Below are 17,440 nucleotides of genomic sequence, written 5' to 3' on the forward strand. Positions count from 1 at the left end.
AATTCCAAACTTAATCTCATGAAATTTCCTTTTAAGAATTCATTCCTAAACGTCTTAACTAATTTACCTTAAAATCTCATCCTCTGATTCTTCTTCACGAGCTTGGAACTTATCAATCTTTTTTACTTATTCGTGTAACCTAAGATTCTTGAACACTGAAGAATTTCCTCAACTTTCAAACCGATTTCATGGAAATCTTCTCCCAGTAGCCTTAGATTAGCTTCTTCACAGCTCAAGTGTCAATTCGATAGTAACTCACCTTCCTTAGCACGTTAAAAAAAGGCCTAAACTGAGCTTCTTCAACTTCAACTTCCTTTTATACTAAGGTTGCATGCTCATAAAGCTTTCCCAAAGTGACAGTTGGCGCACTAACCCATCTTTATGGCCTCTAAGCATGCCACTTAGCCCACTAATTGAGTGATTAAGCTGAATGCTTAAGTCCTTCATCATTGGCTAGGTTTGCGTCCCATCTTATCTTTCTTCTCGGCCAACGCATACCTCGACTAACGTCGTATTCTCTTGCTCATGCATCACCAACCAACGCATATGCTGGCTTTACCCTTAGATACTCGTGCTTAGGCCTGCTGCTCATAAACGCCTCCTTTAATTTCTAATATGCCTCAGCATCTATCATGCGTTCACTTAGGCAGACTTAATTGTTCGCATACTATCCATCCTAGGCCTTCACTGGCCTCTAAAGGCTCTTGACGCATACCTCATGTTACACTTAGCCAATTTCTACCCTTAGGCTCTTAAGCTTACAGATGCTCATGCATTCCTCACTTCTACGTTTCTAATTCCCTTCTAAGTGCTAGCTCTCTTATCTTGCCCGAGAGCACAACTTTTAGCAGTTAGGCAAATTCATACTTCCCTTTCAACCTAGCATCGTGCCTTCCTTCATCTGCCTTAGTTTTCCCAAATTTTGTCTAAACATTGGTTGCCCTTTGCTACCCGAGAGCATCCTCTTTCAAAACGTAGAATTTTTTTTTCTCATTTCTACCTGACACACATACTCATATAACTTCCATATTGTTTCAGCTATTACAAACATTATAACTACATGCTTATAGAGATTAAAACACATACTAGAGTAATTAAACATGTAATTAAGAGGACTTAAACATGATTAACTAGTAAAATAATTATTGAGAATTCACATGGACATTCATTGAAGAGTCAGAAGATACTTCAATCTGATGATTATCATGTGATGCTTGCTTTCAAGGCTAATTAATAATTAGACCATCACCAGCTAAAGTAGAAATTGAATCACCTGCATTTTTTGAACGAATCCATGATGATATATGTGGACCTATTAATCCACCAAGTGGACAATTTAAATATTTTATGGTATTAATAGGTGCATCAAGTAGATAGTCGCATGTTTGTTTATTAACAAGTTGAAACTTTGCATTTGCAAGATTACTTGCTCAAATTATTAAGTTAAGAGCACATTTTTTTAATTACACAATTATGACCATTCGTCTTGATAATGTTGGTAAATTTACCTCCCAAGTTTTTAATAATTATTATATATCTATTGGAATAAATGTTGAACATCGTGTGGCTCATGTTCATACATAAAATAACTTAGCATAATCATTTATAAAACACTTGCAATTAATTGCTAGATCATTGCTAATGAGAGTTGAGCTTCCTACATCTGTATAGGGTCATCACTTGTGCATATTAGGATATTTTCCATCTGAGAATTTTTAGATGTGCAATATATGTTCCAATTGTTTCACCACAAAGTACTAAAATGTGTCCTCAAAGAAGGTTAGGACGTTGGTTTTGATTTCCCATCAATTGTTAAATATATTGAACCCTTGACATGTATGTATTTATTGCACGATTTGCTGATAGTCACTTGAATGAGATAATTTTTTTTCTAACATTAGGAGAGGAATTAAGAAGTTGGAAAAATAAATTACATGGAATGCATCGTTATTGTCTCACTTAGATCCCTATATAGATCAATGTGAACTTGAAGTTCAAAAAATAATTCGTTTGCAAAATATAACAAACTAGTAACTAGATGCAAAGAAAGTAACTAATTCACATTAGGGGTGTTCAAAAAACCCGATGACCCGAAAAAATCGATCAACCCAACCCAACCCGTGTGGTTTGGGTTGGGTTATCAACTCATTTGGGTTGGGTTTGGTTCAAATAAATGAAAATTTTATGGGTTGGATTGGTTCATGGGTTCACCTAATATAACCCAAACCCGAATTTATTATTAACTTTAAAATATATTTTTTTATTACTTACAACACAATTATTTATACATATATTGATTTTAATTTTATTTAATTTCAATATTTTATTTAATAATTTATTCTTCAACAACTCTCAAAATTAGTTTCTTTACACCTTAGAAAGAAAATTTTCACTATATAAATTCAAATTGAGTTGTTAATCTTAATTCAATATATGAAAATGATTAAATTAGATTTTTAGATATTTACGTTTTGCTTCTTTTTAAAACAAAATTTTAAATAAATGACCCGATTAACCCAAACCAACTCAACCCAAATATTTCATGGTTGGGTTGGGTTGGGTTCATTTTTTAATAAGGGTTATTTGGGTTGAAAAAATTTACAATCCGAACAATTGGATTAGATCTAAAAAATCTTTCAACCCAACCAATGAACGTCCCTAATTCACATATACCAACTACATATTACAAAAAAAAAAAAAAAAATTGATATCCCATTGTCAGTCATTCATGAGTCTGGAATATACCAAATGCGTAGTTGACCAGTAGGTTTCAAAGATAAAAATCCTCAAAAAAGAAAAATAACTAATGGTTAAAAGGATTTGGTTAAGGATATAAATACCCATGAAGAAATCCTTAACATGATTAGTAAAGAAAGTGAAATGCCTAAAGATAATAATGAGATTTCAATAAAGTATGGTCATGATAGAAAAATGATGGAACCAAACTAATGTAGTTATTGACAATATTTTTGCATATAATTGTAACGACTCAACAGTTCGAGACTATTAATAAAGGCCATTACTCATAAATGCATATTTAAAATCCAAACATTTTTCCCTTGAAGAATAATTATTTAAAAGAATATAGACAATTTCCAAAAAAAAATCTATAAATTTAACAAATAAAAACATTTGTTCGAGGCCCGTGAAACAGCTAAGAAAAATAACAATCAAACGGTTAAAAAAAATACCAACATTGAGTTCCAAATCACAACTTTTAAATAACTTGAAAACATAAACTGAGCGGAAGCGATTTTCTTATCCTATATCACATGATCACAGGTCCCGCTTGTCAATCGCCGGTCTGTTCCTGTCCTTACCTAAAAAATATAAAGTAAAAAAGAATGAGAATGAAATATTTGGTAAGTGATCTACTATTAGGTCCTCTAGGTAATCATGTTAACCTTCCTGACTAGGCAATGATGCACAACCTATAGCATATTAGTTGTGGCGACCCAAAAAGATCACAAATTAGTCGTAAACATGATCTTGAAGGAGCACATATCAGTCATAGACGTGTATCCCGAAGGAACACATATTAGTCGTAGGTGCGATCTCGAGGGTATACATATCTGTCGTGGGTGTGTAGTGAAGGAACACAAAACAGTCCAAGGTGTAAACCCAAAACAACATAGAATAGTTATAAAGAGTACACCACCCAATAAGAAGGCTAACATACACCATGAATACTAACATGCATCAGTCAACCAATAAATCTTATATCACAATACGTCACATAAACACATTCATCACATTCAATGAGCAGATAATAAACTTAAGATTCCACATCATGTTCACAACAATATAACCCATAGGTTTCTAGAACACCCTCAACAGTCCATCCATTAACAAACCATAGCAATCATTCAATCACATTAATATCATACCCGCACATATGTTCACAGTCTTAACATTAACTTGGTTAAGACGCCTGATTCAAGGGTGAACCAGTTGTAAACCACTTATCTCAAATATCGTTTTCCAAGCAAAACAATCTTTTAACAAAAGTTCGAATTAGAACCTACAACATAAATCCAAATTTCAAACTCAAACCTTTTGGTCGAATTTCATTCACCAAAAATCAAATAACTCTAAGTAATTTTACCCAAAGCGTGGCTTATTTCGAACCCACCTCCAACCTTCCAATTCAATTTGATTCTAACCGAAACAGAGAATTTCAGGAGTTAGAACTCAAATTACAGTCAACATATTTAAATTCAAAATAATTACCTTTGACAAATTACCTTTTGAAAATAAATTTATAGATGTGGTCGCTGTCAGTTTGGAACGATGTGTACTGAAAACTTTTTATCTAGAAGGGTTTTATTTTGTATTTTTTTTTCCAATTACAAAGGGCATTAATTGTTATTGTATATACATATAGTGTTACACGATTAGGTTTAATGGCTCGTTATATATGTTTTAAAGTTTAATAAACTAAACACAAAAGTAAAAGTATAAAGACCCTAAACACTTATTCCCCCCTTCCCCCCACCAAAAAAAAAAAAAAAAACATTAAACACTTTATATTAAAAACTAAATAGTGAAGTTTATAAACAATATCGGTAACGGTATATGTTATTACTAAACATTTTCCTAAAATTGAGATTAAAAAAAAAACGTGAACTTTATTATTTGTTTATTTTTTTAGGTTAAATTGTTTAGTCCATATAATCTTCCATAAATGTCTAATAAATCTCTAAAAATTCAATTTTATATCTAATAATTTTTTGAAAAATTTAAAAAATTAAATATAAACAATCTATTATAATATGAATTTAAATTTTGTATCTTTTAAAAAAAATGTCAAATGAAAATTAGGTAAATATTGTAAAATTGAGAGTTAAACGAGATATCACGAAAACACGAATAGTGAAAAACTATTATATAAAAAAAAAAAAAAAAAATTGAAACATAAAAAGTGAAAATTATGGAAATTAAAAGTGGATGAAAATTAAAAATTCTCTTTAAAATTTTCATTTTCATCTCTACAAAATTCACAAAAAAAAGTCATTATTTATAGGTAATTTGATAATTATGATGTGAAACCACTCGGATACCAAAAATATGTAATCATAACTCATAAGACACATAAATATTTTAGCATTGGACACATAGACAATATGCATTATTATATTATATGTAAATTTAAAATTTATGTCATTTTTAAAAAATAATAACAAATAAATAAATAAAGTCAAATGAAAATCAGGTAAACACAATTTTCAAAATTTTAAGACTGATTTTGTAATCTAATATATACATTTTTACTGATTATTATTATTTCTAAAATTCTAGATCACAAGAAATGTTTTCTTGCCCTTGGTCAGAGAAATGATACAAAAATTCAAAATCAAAATCAATTCGAAGAAAATCACAAGGGCATTTGAGTGTAGCCGTTAACCCATTTTTATGTGGAAACAGAAAGACCTTGTCCTTGACATTGCCATTTGATGACCGTTGAAATTTCAAAGTCTTCTGCTCTGCTCTGCCCCTTACCCATCAAGATCTATCACTCAAATTTCAAACCATCTCTGCAAAATTCCATCTTCTGCTCAAAAACCCACATGGCAATCTCAAAATTAGAGATGGGTTTTCAAAAGGAAGAGAAATCAACGAAGATTTTGAGAGCTTTGAAGATCCTCTTCTTCTTAATCTCCATCTTCATATCTCTGCTTTTCTTCTCTGCTCCAATTCTTCTCGCCATTGCCGATGCTCTTCTTCCTTCTGCTCTGCTCTCCGCTTTCCTTTATCCCGATTCCCTTTCCTTCAAATCTCTCTCTTCCCATCTCCAAAACTACCGTTTTGCTTCCTCTTTAGTTGACATTCCACTCATCTCCATTTCCAGATCCGCCATTCTCATCTGTAAGACATTTCTCAAGCTTAAAAAAACAGACGAATTGAATTTGAGTTGAAATCGGATGGTTTTAACAGTCCTCTGTTTTTTTTTTTCTAGGTTTTTACAGTTTGTGCAATGGCCCGAAGCTATCTCGAGGGCCATATTTAGCGGCGGTGATGGCTTGTTCTTTGGTGTCGCTGGTTTTTGTTTCAATGAAAGCTTGGTTTGTGTTTGGTGAAATAAGGATAAAGGGAGGAGCGGCCATGGAAATGGCGTTGTTTTCTTGCTCTCTGTTTTTGGGTGTTTCCCATATTGTTGTGGCGTACAGAGCTAGTTGCAGAGAAAGAAGGAAGCTTCGGGTTTATGAAATCGACATTGAAGCTGTAAGAATCTCTATCTCTTGCTTGCAGTTGTGTCTGATTTTGAATTTCTGTCGGTTTAATATTTTTACTTCAATTTTAGTCCTCTGTTACTTTCTAATTTCTAATGTGAAGTATTATTGGGATTATACTAAAAATGGGGATTTAAGCTAACCATGGATGATCCATTTTCAACTCAATGACTCAAAAACCTTAAAAACCTCAGAGCTAGTAGCTTACAATAATTTAAGCGTGTCTGGTAATCCTTTCGTTTTTTTGTTATGAGTTTTTTAAAATTAAACTCCTACAATGTAATCAAACAAAACTTGAAAACTAATTTTAGTTTCTTAGAAATGTATTGAAAAAACTTTAAACAGTTATTGTGTTTAAAAGTACAATGTATTTAATTCCGAGGAATAAATGGCAAATTAATTTTTTAAAGTTAAAATTACATTTGGGTCCTTTTAACTCTTTAAAGTTTGTTTAATTTTAGTGTGTCCAACTTTTAAATCTTAAATTTAGTCATTTGAATTCAATTTTTATTGAATTTGACTAAATAAATACAAATATATATAATATATGAACATGTTTTCAAAATTTTTAGTAAAAATGCATAGCAATAATAATAGTAATTAACAATAAAGTTATAAACTAATAATATGGACTAGATTTAAGATTTATGACAAGACTAAATATAAATGTGTTTTAAAAAAATAAAAATAATTATATTGGGTAGCATTTTTAGGATAAAAAATGTATAGTAACATTTTAAAAGAATTGTAAATATAGCAAAATCTATCGGTAATAGACCTACTAGTAATATAGTCTATCACTGATGATAGATTTCTACTAGCGATATGATTTATTATGGATAGATTTCGAAACCAAAATTTAAATTTTCTTATATCTTTTGCATTGTATTATATTTATAAATATTTTGAGACTAATTATTATATTTGTAACCTTTAACTGTTACTCCTTAAAATGTTACAAAAAAGAGTCATAATTTATTTGTCTTGGAATTTTCTCATTGAAACTTGAATAATGATGTTGTTGCCTTTATCTGTAGGTTTCAGCTTGCCATAAAGGGTTCCTACACTACAAAAAGTTCAGTTTGGAGGCCAAAACTGTACAGTAAATTCATGGAACGCATGTTAATTGATACGTTACTGATGATAGGCTTATTTAAATTTGGGAGAGTTTTGAAAGTTAAATAGGAAAAAGGGGTTTCAAACTTATTTAGGGGAAATGAAGATTTTTTTTGTCCCCATCCGAATGCGTCTCTTCCATTCGGGAATATTTTATTATTTTTTTCCATATTAAATGTATCTCTTCAAGAGACCCATTCGAGAGTATTTTATTTTTTTTCCCACACTGGAGACGCATTCATTAAAAGAAAAAAAATTAAAAAGATGTGTTTCTTGAAGAGTTGCATCCCTAATAATAATAATAATAATAAAATATTTTTGCTATTTTTTTTTTCATTCTTTTAACAACCGAAAACCCAACTCTTTCATTACTTATGTTTTTTTACAGTTAATAATATTTCATTTTTTAAACTCTAAATCATTCTTACCTAAAATCAACTATTTCACTAATCTCGTTTTTTATTTTGATAGTAATATTACTAGTTTTTTAACAGTATAAACAATAATGTTATTTTGAGATTAAAAAATTACTATGATTGATTTGATATACTCAATATTAATTTTTAATTTCAAATTATTGTTTTTGTTTAAAGTTGTTAGAAACGTATGCAAAAATATAGATATTAACTTTCGACTATGTAAATAATATTCAAGGTTCTTTAGGATCTGTTGTAGACTGCAAGTGCATTTTCGTAATTAAATTTCAATAATAAATTTAATCATATGTACAATGTTCTTCATTCACGACTAGAAGAAGATCCTCGATTAAGCGTAGATCGATCATGTTGAGTAACATAGTGTCCACGATCGCCACACCCTCTTACACTTGGTGATTGACTTTCCTCTGCAAAGTGTATACCCTCACTACGTTATCGATATATCACATACTGGTCATGGATATTTGGATGGACATGTGAAGTTTGTCCTTCTTCCATGTTGTACTGAGGGTTGTTGGAAAGAAAATCAAATGTTGAGGGAGAGAAGATCATGGAAGTATGTGTAAAATGATCGAGTGGTGTTGTTGGATATTCATTTCGAACATTAGGTCGAATAGGAACATCCTCATGTCTTGCTGGATTACCTTGTTCTTCCATTGGAACATCACTATCGAAATATCGCACTTGATATATCGAGATGAGTCTACACAAGGCTCTTTGAGCAGATATTGGCAAATTTGGAAGCTCGGCCTGAAAAAAAAAGAATTGAATAACAAGTTAATGACTTTAAAATTTATTTTGGTGTGCAATGGAGAAATAAAATCAAACAATCATAGTAAACAATAAACTCGTACCAACAAGTGATAGGATGCTCCTGCTTTAGTTATGTACCGCCTGCTCACAGTGGAATACCATTCAATATATTCAGGCTCGGTACCTACATCGTTGTTAACAGGAGGACCATTAACAACCAAACTTTGTTAATTTTCCCAGATTGTAATTTGAGGAGAAATATGCAATCCAATCTCGCTCATGCCTGCCCCTTAGATCGTGTGAATGAAGTCAAGTGTTCGTGTTGCAAGGTTGAGGAATTTTTTGCAACATTCCAAATTGATGCATCACACGATCTGGGTGATGCCACTCCACAACGAAGAAGCATATGAGTGAGACATCTGGATGTCCAAATCTCATTACCATCGAGACAGTATGGCGGGAATAGTTGGATAAGATGATTATATAACTCCCAAATAATCTGCATGCATATGTGTCAAAAAATGAATTAACTAGAAGATTGAAACATTATGAATATATGATATATGAATGAATAAAATATTACTTGGTTAGGCATATATGTATCAAGTATGTGTCTATACTGTACTAGAACATGCGTAGGTACTCTAATTACAGAATAGTTGTCATTCCATCTACAACAATCAGAAGTTGAATTTTAGCTATTAGTATTTCATAATGAACACAACAATAATGAGGTAGATATGTTTACCTTACTGCAACTGCAAGTGGTCTGTCACCTAAGTTATTCTCGTATCTATGGAGTCGTCGAGGCGTCAAAAGAAGAAATCGATCCCATGCCCAAATTTGTAGCAATAAAAGTGGGCTTGCAATATCTTTTTCATCTATAACTGCACCCTTACATAGTTGCCTTTACAACCATGCAAGACATCTAGCGCCCCAACTGTAAGTCCTAGCAACATCAAAATCCATCAAGACAGGAAGATACATCAAGTGCACTCTGCTGTTGGATTTGTCAGGAAATACCAATCCTCCAATCAACGTGAGAATATATGCTCGAGCATATCATTGCAGGTCCTGTTCATCTGTATGATCTGGTAGATGGGCGAAGTTGTTAAATTGACCAGCTAACCATGGCAGGCTTAGACGACCTCCCTTAAGAACGGCATCATTCATGGTTATGCCTAAAAGAAGGGCACAAAGTTGTTCCCAGTCATAATTTAGAGACCCAATCAATGGTCTTCCATTAATCGGGAGTCCAAATTGGATGGCTACATCTTGAAGTGTAATTGTACACTCTCCATGCAACATGTGGAAAGTGTGTCTTCTGATGCAATCATTCCACTAATGTCGTTATCAGATGCCAGTTTAGTTGTATAAATTTTATACAAGAGACTCCGTAGAATCCTGCAGCTCGTAGATAGTTCAATATACGAGGGTCTGGATTCTCGTGCCTGCGAATAACAACCTCTCTTCGCGATAATGCATTGTATCGATATGCTCGTCTTCCCAAAAAACCTCGGATCTATGGTTGTATTGTAAGTACAAAACCGAGTCGTTGTATGGTCCTGTGGTAATATCCCCGTCCATCTGATCCCATAAAAACAATATTAAATTTAACTTAAATGTCTAGTAAAAATCAATGTGATTAAAATCAACAAATACAATGTCAATTAATAAAGAATGCACCCTTCATTGTATAAATACAATCAATAAATACAATGACAATTAATAAAGAATACACCCTTCATTGCATAAATACAATCAATTAAATACAATGATAATTAATAAAGAATAAATAAGTAAAAGAAGTTACAATCAATTAAATACAATGACAATTAAAAATAAATAACTAAGTCGCATCACGAGCTCGATTGGGACAATTCTGTCTATTATGCCCTTCTTGTCTGCAAATTGTGCACCGTGTCTTGTAACGTTCCCTCCAATCCATCTCGTTTTGCATGCGAGAAGTACACGATATGCTAACCTTCCTAGCTCGTGATTTGTCTGGATAAATAGTTGGGAAGTTAGGATCAGGCCAACATTTTTTTATCGGGGATGGGCTCGAACTGGGGTGAATAACATGCCAGATAAGTGAGAATTTTGTAATAGTCTTCAATGTAGTAAAAATAATCTACCCCAATGGTCTTACACACAGCCATAGCGTGAGAACAGGGGATTCCAAAACTCTGCCACTTATTGCATGTGCATGTTCTTTCACTTAGTTTTACTCGGTGTGTGTTTCCACCCTTTAGTGTTATTGGATTGATTGAGGTGGTGACTTTACACAACCCTGTTCGATGGTCAAATATATTGACAAAATGTTTGGTTGCACATTGTTTCCAACAAGTTATTTTCTTTACCGTATACCTATGACAAATACGACAATTACTCAGAATATCTCGACAGTCAGTATAAAAATGTGGGCAACTAAGATGTGAATAATTTACCTCGTGAAACACTCTCCCGATTCAAGAGCAGTCTCTATTTCTACACGACGAACAACGAAATAAGAAATAGTTTGATAGAATGTTGCTTGGACTAGTGCAGTGATGGGTAGCTTTCTGGCTCCTTTCAGAACAACATTTGTACTTTCGGCCACATTCGTGGTTAGACATCCATAACGATTACCACCATCATGTGACTGTGTCCATTTCTTAGGATCTATGGAAGCAAAATATCGTAAGCAATTAGAGTTTTCTGTTTGAAGTTCGGCCATACAGTCATTAAACTTCCGAACTTGAAATTTTGATCCTGCATTATATACCAAACTCTTCAATAAACTATTTTTGAACTTGTCGTTAAAATTACTTGCCACATGTCGCAAGCAGAATCTGTGGTGTACTCCAACCCAATCATTGTTAGGGTTTCTGACTACAGATATAATGTCTTTGTGTCTATCTGAAATTAAACACATTTCCTCTCTTCTATGCACCACATGATCTTATAAATTCCTCAAAAACCAGCCCCATGAGTCAACACTTTCCTCTAGTACAATGGCGTATGCAACCAAATAAACGTGACCATTTGCATCAACTGAGGTAGCTATTAACAATGTTCCTTCATACTTCCTATACAAATGGGTTCCGTCAATTTGAAGTAGCGGCCTACAATGCTTGAAACCCTCAATAACAAGTCCAAGCGACCAAAACACGCTACTGAACATTACAATCCTTTCATCACAATCCACCTCATTTAGCCTCCAATGGACGACTGTACCGGGGTTTGTGATTTGTAAGATATTCATCCATTTGGACAACAAATTGTACGATTCGATCCAATCTTCGAATATCTTCGCAATTGTCTTTCTTCTTCTGTCCCACACTTTCCAGTAACTGACGGAATAACCATATTTTTTAAAGATAATATCTTGTAATGTTTTGATATCAACTAATGGATTTTTTTTCACTATGCTGCTTACCTCAGATGCAATTAGATCTGAGTCCAATTGATTGTGATCCTAACTCAATCTTTCATACACACAAGAATGTGGACCATTGTATTGGGTAATTTCAAATCTACCGTGTTTTTTACGGCAAACAACACAAAGTCTCCACGTGCACCCATTGCCATATCTTTTACACCTGACATCCCATGTTGTTTTCTTCGACTCAACAACTTCAAAATTTTGATGTCGAATGATTGAATAGTTTTTAACTGCATTTTTTAAATTCAATTTGGAATTGAATATTATCCCCTTAAGTAATGAATCAGACCCCATATTACTGTCTTCCTCCGTTGTCGAATCGGGTTTAATGGTCATCTCATTCAAGTATTCAGTAAATGTTTCGGGGACTTCATGTATGCCATAAAATTGACCAGGTAGTTGATCTAGATAGATATCATCATCGTCTATTTCAACTTCTTCATTGTTTGTGGCAATAGTTGGATCACAATGCTCATCCTCCACATCATGACTTTCCAACTCAACAGTAGTTTCAACTTCTTCTCTCGTTGATGCTGGACTTGGGACACTGAGTTGGAATATATACAGTTCAACTCTATTTGGAGGGTATGGAGCGTTGCTCATCATGAACCGTACATCAGGAGACGCATTCAGGGGAATTTAATTAGGGAAAGGGGGAGTTAGGTTATTTGGAATACATTTTCAAATGATTAATTTAAAATTTTTGAAAGAAATTAGAACGTTGTTTGGAATACCACTCAGAATAACTTTTCAAGTATATTTTAATTCGTTTTTATCATAAATGTTTAAATAAAAATGAGTTTTTTTTTTAAAAAAAATTCTCAAGTAAATTCAAACACACGATTACTTGATACAAATATAACTAAAATTTTTGGCAATAGGTACACAAGATGTTCAACTAAATTTGCAATTTGTATAACATCTATGTGTAGGAGTGGGTGTTAGGTTTGTATGCAATGACATTTTTAGGCTAAATTATAGACATAGAAATACTACTAAATTTTGAACTTTGTTTAAAAAATACAACTTTCAAAACTTTTAATAATATTTTTTATAAACTTTTTTTAAAAGATAATAATACCTATTAGTTCGGGATGGAAACTTCAAAATGACCAAGACTTTCAAAATCTTAAATAACACCCTTAAGTTTTAAAAAAAAATCCTTTTTAAAAATAATTATCGTTAGTATATGGATGGAAACTTAATACATCATTTTAAAAATACTCTTGAACTTTCAAAAGTTGCATTAATATTCGTAACTTTGAAAAAAAAAATCAACTTTTCAAAAATGTTTTTTTTTTATAGATAAAATTTAAGATTATTATTGAAATTTTTAAAAGTTCATAATTATTGTTGAAACAAATTATAAAGAACAGTAATATTTTATTTATAATTAAGTCTTTTTTATATTGCTAATGTTAATTTCTCTCTCTCTTGTTAAAAGTCAATACTTTATCAACTCTAAAAGAATCAGGGGTAATTGCAAATTTAGAAGGAAAAAAAGAAAGAAAGAAAAACTGACAAAATATCAATGAAATAGTGACTAAATAATTTGAAATATTGAAACGTTAGATTATGAAAATCATTATTATATTTAATTACAATGACTATTTTTTTTCAATCGAGAAAAAAAAAATGACTAATTTAATTATATATTCAATGAATATCTAAATTAATCATCAATTCATTTAAATCAATAACTATTATATAAAATCGATTGTTATTAAACCTCTAACTTGATGGTAGAGAGTATATGTTTGTTATCCCTCCATTTATTTATTGTAAAACTAAAATAATATTATCATTGTGTTAAGTTAACCAATGATTTAGAAATTTAAAAAATAATATATTATTATTAAAATTTAAAATTCTTGTGAAATTTGTAATGGTTGAATTATAAGTTTGATCAGTAAATGAGTGTGACATCAAATATATATATCTATACATTTTAAAGTGTCAAATATAAACTATTAAACTTTATACAACTTAATAGAAATTTTAAGAATTTAGCATCTTATTAGATGCAAAATTTAAAGTATTATCTTTAGAGATTTATTGGACACAAAACTTGAAATATTGGAGACATCTTTTATATTTATTTTTTAAAAAAATTATTAGAGGTAAAATTGAAAGTCTAGAAATAAATTAAAACATTTTAAAGTTTAAGGACATATAAGACAATATTTGAAAACTAAGGCTCCGTTTGATAATTATTTAGTTTTTGTTAATTTTTAGCTTTTAAAAATTAAGTCTATGAACACATCTTCTACCTTTAAATTTATTCCTTCGTGATCTATTTTTTTATTAATATTTTAAAAAACTAAACCACGTTTTAGAATTTGTTTTTGTTTTTTAAATTTGGCTAAAAATTCATTTCTTTTGGTAAAGAAAGATACAAACCATTATAAAAAATGGAGAGAAAATAAATTTAATTTTCAAATATCAATAAAAAAAAAAAAAAAAGACACATGGTTACACAATGCTGCCTAGATTTATAATTAGCCTCCATTAAAAACTAAAGTTACATTTTAAATTTTTTTAAAAAAAGTTGTAAAGGAAAGGACATATTATTATGTTATAAACACACATATATTTGTACAACATTTGAACAATTAACCTCTAATCTTAAAGTTTGTAATATAGACTCATATCTTGGCACATATTAATATTTTCAAATGAAATATACTACCATGCATAACCTATCATCTTTCTTATTGTTATGTCATTATCATTTTTTCTTAGGATAAAAGTAGCTTTGGTTTAATTTTTCAAACGTTTAATTTTAAAAATAAACTATTTTGTAAAAAAATCGAAGTGTTCGATAATCACTAAAAATAACTTCTGAAACACTTATAGAAAGAATTTAAATAAAAATGACTTTCTTAAAAACTTTTTTTCTCTAGTCAATCCAAACATGCCCTAAATTATTAGTTGTATCAACTTTATAGTAAATGATACCCGTAATAATATAACTAACTAGTTTTTTTTTTTTTTTTTTTTTTGTGAGAATATGGAGGACCAAACCACAGAACAAGGGTTAATCGTATAAGTTCATGATCATGTCAGTTGAGTTATGTTATGTTGACCATAATTCATCTAGTTAATATATAGGAAAAAACCTTTTTGGTCCTTAACTTTTGGGTCTAGTTGTTATTTAGTCCTTAGGTTTCGTATTATATTAGGGGTGTTCAAAAAATTCAATGACCCAAAAAACCAAATCAACCCAACCTAACCTTACGTTTTGGATTGAGTTATCAACTCATTTGAGTTAGATTAGATTCAAATAAATGAAAATTTTATAGGTTGAGTTGGTTCATGGGTTCACCTAAAATAACCAAAACTAACCTGAATTTATTATTTAATTTTAAAAAGTATGTTGTTTTTCCTTATGATACAATTATTTTTACATACTTTTATTTTATTTTATTTCATAATTGTTTTGGTTGATTTATTCTCCAATAACTTACAAAAAATTTTTTTAGCAATATCTGGAAGAAAATTTTTATAATATAAATTGAAATTGAGATATTAATCTTAATTCAATATATGAAAATATTTAAATACAATTTTTACATAATAACATATTACTTACTTTTAGAACAAATATTTAAATAAATGATTGGACAAACTCGAACCAACGCAACCCAAATATTTACGGATGAGTTATTTTGGATTCGTTATTAAGAAATTTACCATCCGAATAATTAATTTAGGTCTCAAATGCTTCAACCCGACCCAATTCAACCCACGAACACCCTTATATTACACATTTAGTCTTTAAGTTTTAACCCTATTTCAATTAGTCCATAAGTTTCAAAATGTTACAATTCTACCATTGATATTTGAGTTTGCTTCAATTTGGTCTCTATGTTTCAAGATTTACGCTTTTAATCTCATTATTCATTAAATACTCATTTTCCGTCTTTAGTATTAATTTATGTTAATAAATTAAAACCCATTAAAAGAACTGTAATTATTTAAGTTCATTGTTTTTTTATAACTTTTAAAATTAAAATTAAATTAAGTTCATTGTTTTTTATCACTTTTAAAATTAAAATTAAATTTTTACTTCATAATTATTTTTAATTAATTAATAAAAATTGACATCATTAATTGAAAGTGAGTATTTAATGAAATTTGAGATTATAAATGTAAAATCTTGAAACTAGGGACTAAGTTGAAACAAAATTTAAATCTAAAGGGTAAGATTATGAAACTGAACTCAAAACTTAAATACTAAATGTATAACATTTGAAAACCTAGGAACCAAATAGAAACTAGACCTAAAATCTAAAGACTAAAAAAATATATTTTTTTCTAAAATATATTATATAAAACTAGATTAAGAGTGTGTTTGGTTTAACTTTTCAAATATTTAATTTTGAAAATAAGTTATTTTGAAAGAAAGTTGAAGTGTTCGATAACCACTCAAAATAATTTTTGAAAACTTTCAAAATTTATTTTTAATAGTTTTTATCAAAAGAGTTTAAATAAAAATAACTTCTTTTAATTTTTTTTCTCTAATCAATCCAAATAAACCTTAAATATACAAATTTCCATAAAGGAAATTTAACTAGAGTTAGCATACTTAAGCTTAAAGTGTTTATTTGTAGATCGACTTGAAACCAAGGGCATGGAGTCATTTTGTAGAGTTGGAGATCATCCCCATTCTTCAATTGAACCTATGTGGGACAAATTGCACTTGTAATATTTGGTTAGAAACTCAACCATTTGTTGTGAAACTAAAAAAATGGTTATCATTGTGTTAAGTTAAACAATGATTTATAAACTAAAAAAAATATTATTATTATGAATATTATAATAATAAATAGATGTCCATTGGTTAGTATCTCAAAAGCTATGTGTCACCCTTCATATTGTCTATGTATCTTATAGTATTCATGCTTGGTGTCCATGTAAGTTCACAACCTACTTGCCACTTTTTCTATAAATAATGGCATCTGATGGATCTTAAAGTCACACCCCCATTGATAAGAAATCCATTTCAAATTTCACTAAATTTTCCATTACCCAATTTTATAATTTTAGATATTTCATTATTTTAGTTTTTTTAAAAAAATTATATTATATTATTATTATCATATTATATTTTCTCCATATTTGTGTTCCTGTTGTGTTCCTCAATTTCACAGCACGATATCAATACTAGATCCTGTCGTTTTCTCCACTAATGGTAGGTCCTAGGTTTTTCTCTCTTCGTTATAATTAATAAATTAAATGTGACATCCCAATTTTTTTCTTCTCTTCGTAATTTAAATTCAGTTATTTTGTACTATTTGAGGAAAATTTTGGATTCTTGGAGGTTAAATTGAATTATTGTGAGAAGATAATTCAATTTTAATATTTGATTCAAGGAGAATTTTGGAATTTAAAATTTGATTAGGAAAAAAATTTGAAATTTATGTCAAATAGTTTCAATTTTGATTTAATTTGAGAAATTGAATTAAAATTGGAAAGTT

The 17,440-nt window shown here is 30.2% G+C and overlaps 1 protein-coding gene across 1 annotated transcript; it reads left to right on the forward strand.

Annotated features, from left to right (window-relative positions):
• Positions 1–5,413: 5,413 nt before the first annotated feature.
• LOC120076428 (uncharacterized) lies at positions 5,414–7,553 on the forward strand. The gene is made up of 3 exons (XM_039030250.2): positions 5,414–5,865; positions 5,957–6,222; positions 7,268–7,553. Exons 1-3 carry the CDS (start codon positions 5,454–5,456, stop codon positions 7,334–7,336), a joined length of 747 nt encoding a protein of 248 aa, XP_038886178.1. The 5' UTR covers positions 5,414–5,453; the 3' UTR covers positions 7,337–7,553.
• The last annotated feature ends 9,887 nt before the right edge of the window (positions 7,554–17,440 follow it).

The sequence above is a fragment of the Benincasa hispida genome, chromosome 4 (assembly GCF_027475165.1).
Source record: "Benincasa hispida cultivar pf3 chromosome 4, pf3_genome.v1.1, whole genome shotgun sequence".
Taxonomy (NCBI): Eukaryota; Viridiplantae; Streptophyta; class Magnoliopsida; order Cucurbitales; family Cucurbitaceae; genus Benincasa; species Benincasa hispida.

Bases quoted from the DNA above. Each gene is read 5' to 3' on its own strand.
- LOC120076428 (XM_039030250.2), top strand. From the start codon at position 5,454: ATGACCGTTGAAATTTCAAAGTCTTCTGCTCTGCTCTGCCCCTTACCC. The intron at 5,866-5,956 runs GTAAGACATTTC...TTTTTTTTCTAG, and splicing joins CAGATCCGCCATTCTCATCT to GTTTTTACAGTTTGTGCAAT. The intron at 6,223-7,267 runs GTAAGAATCTCT...CTTTATCTGTAG, and splicing joins ATGAAATCGACATTGAAGCT to GTTTCAGCTTGCCATAAAGG.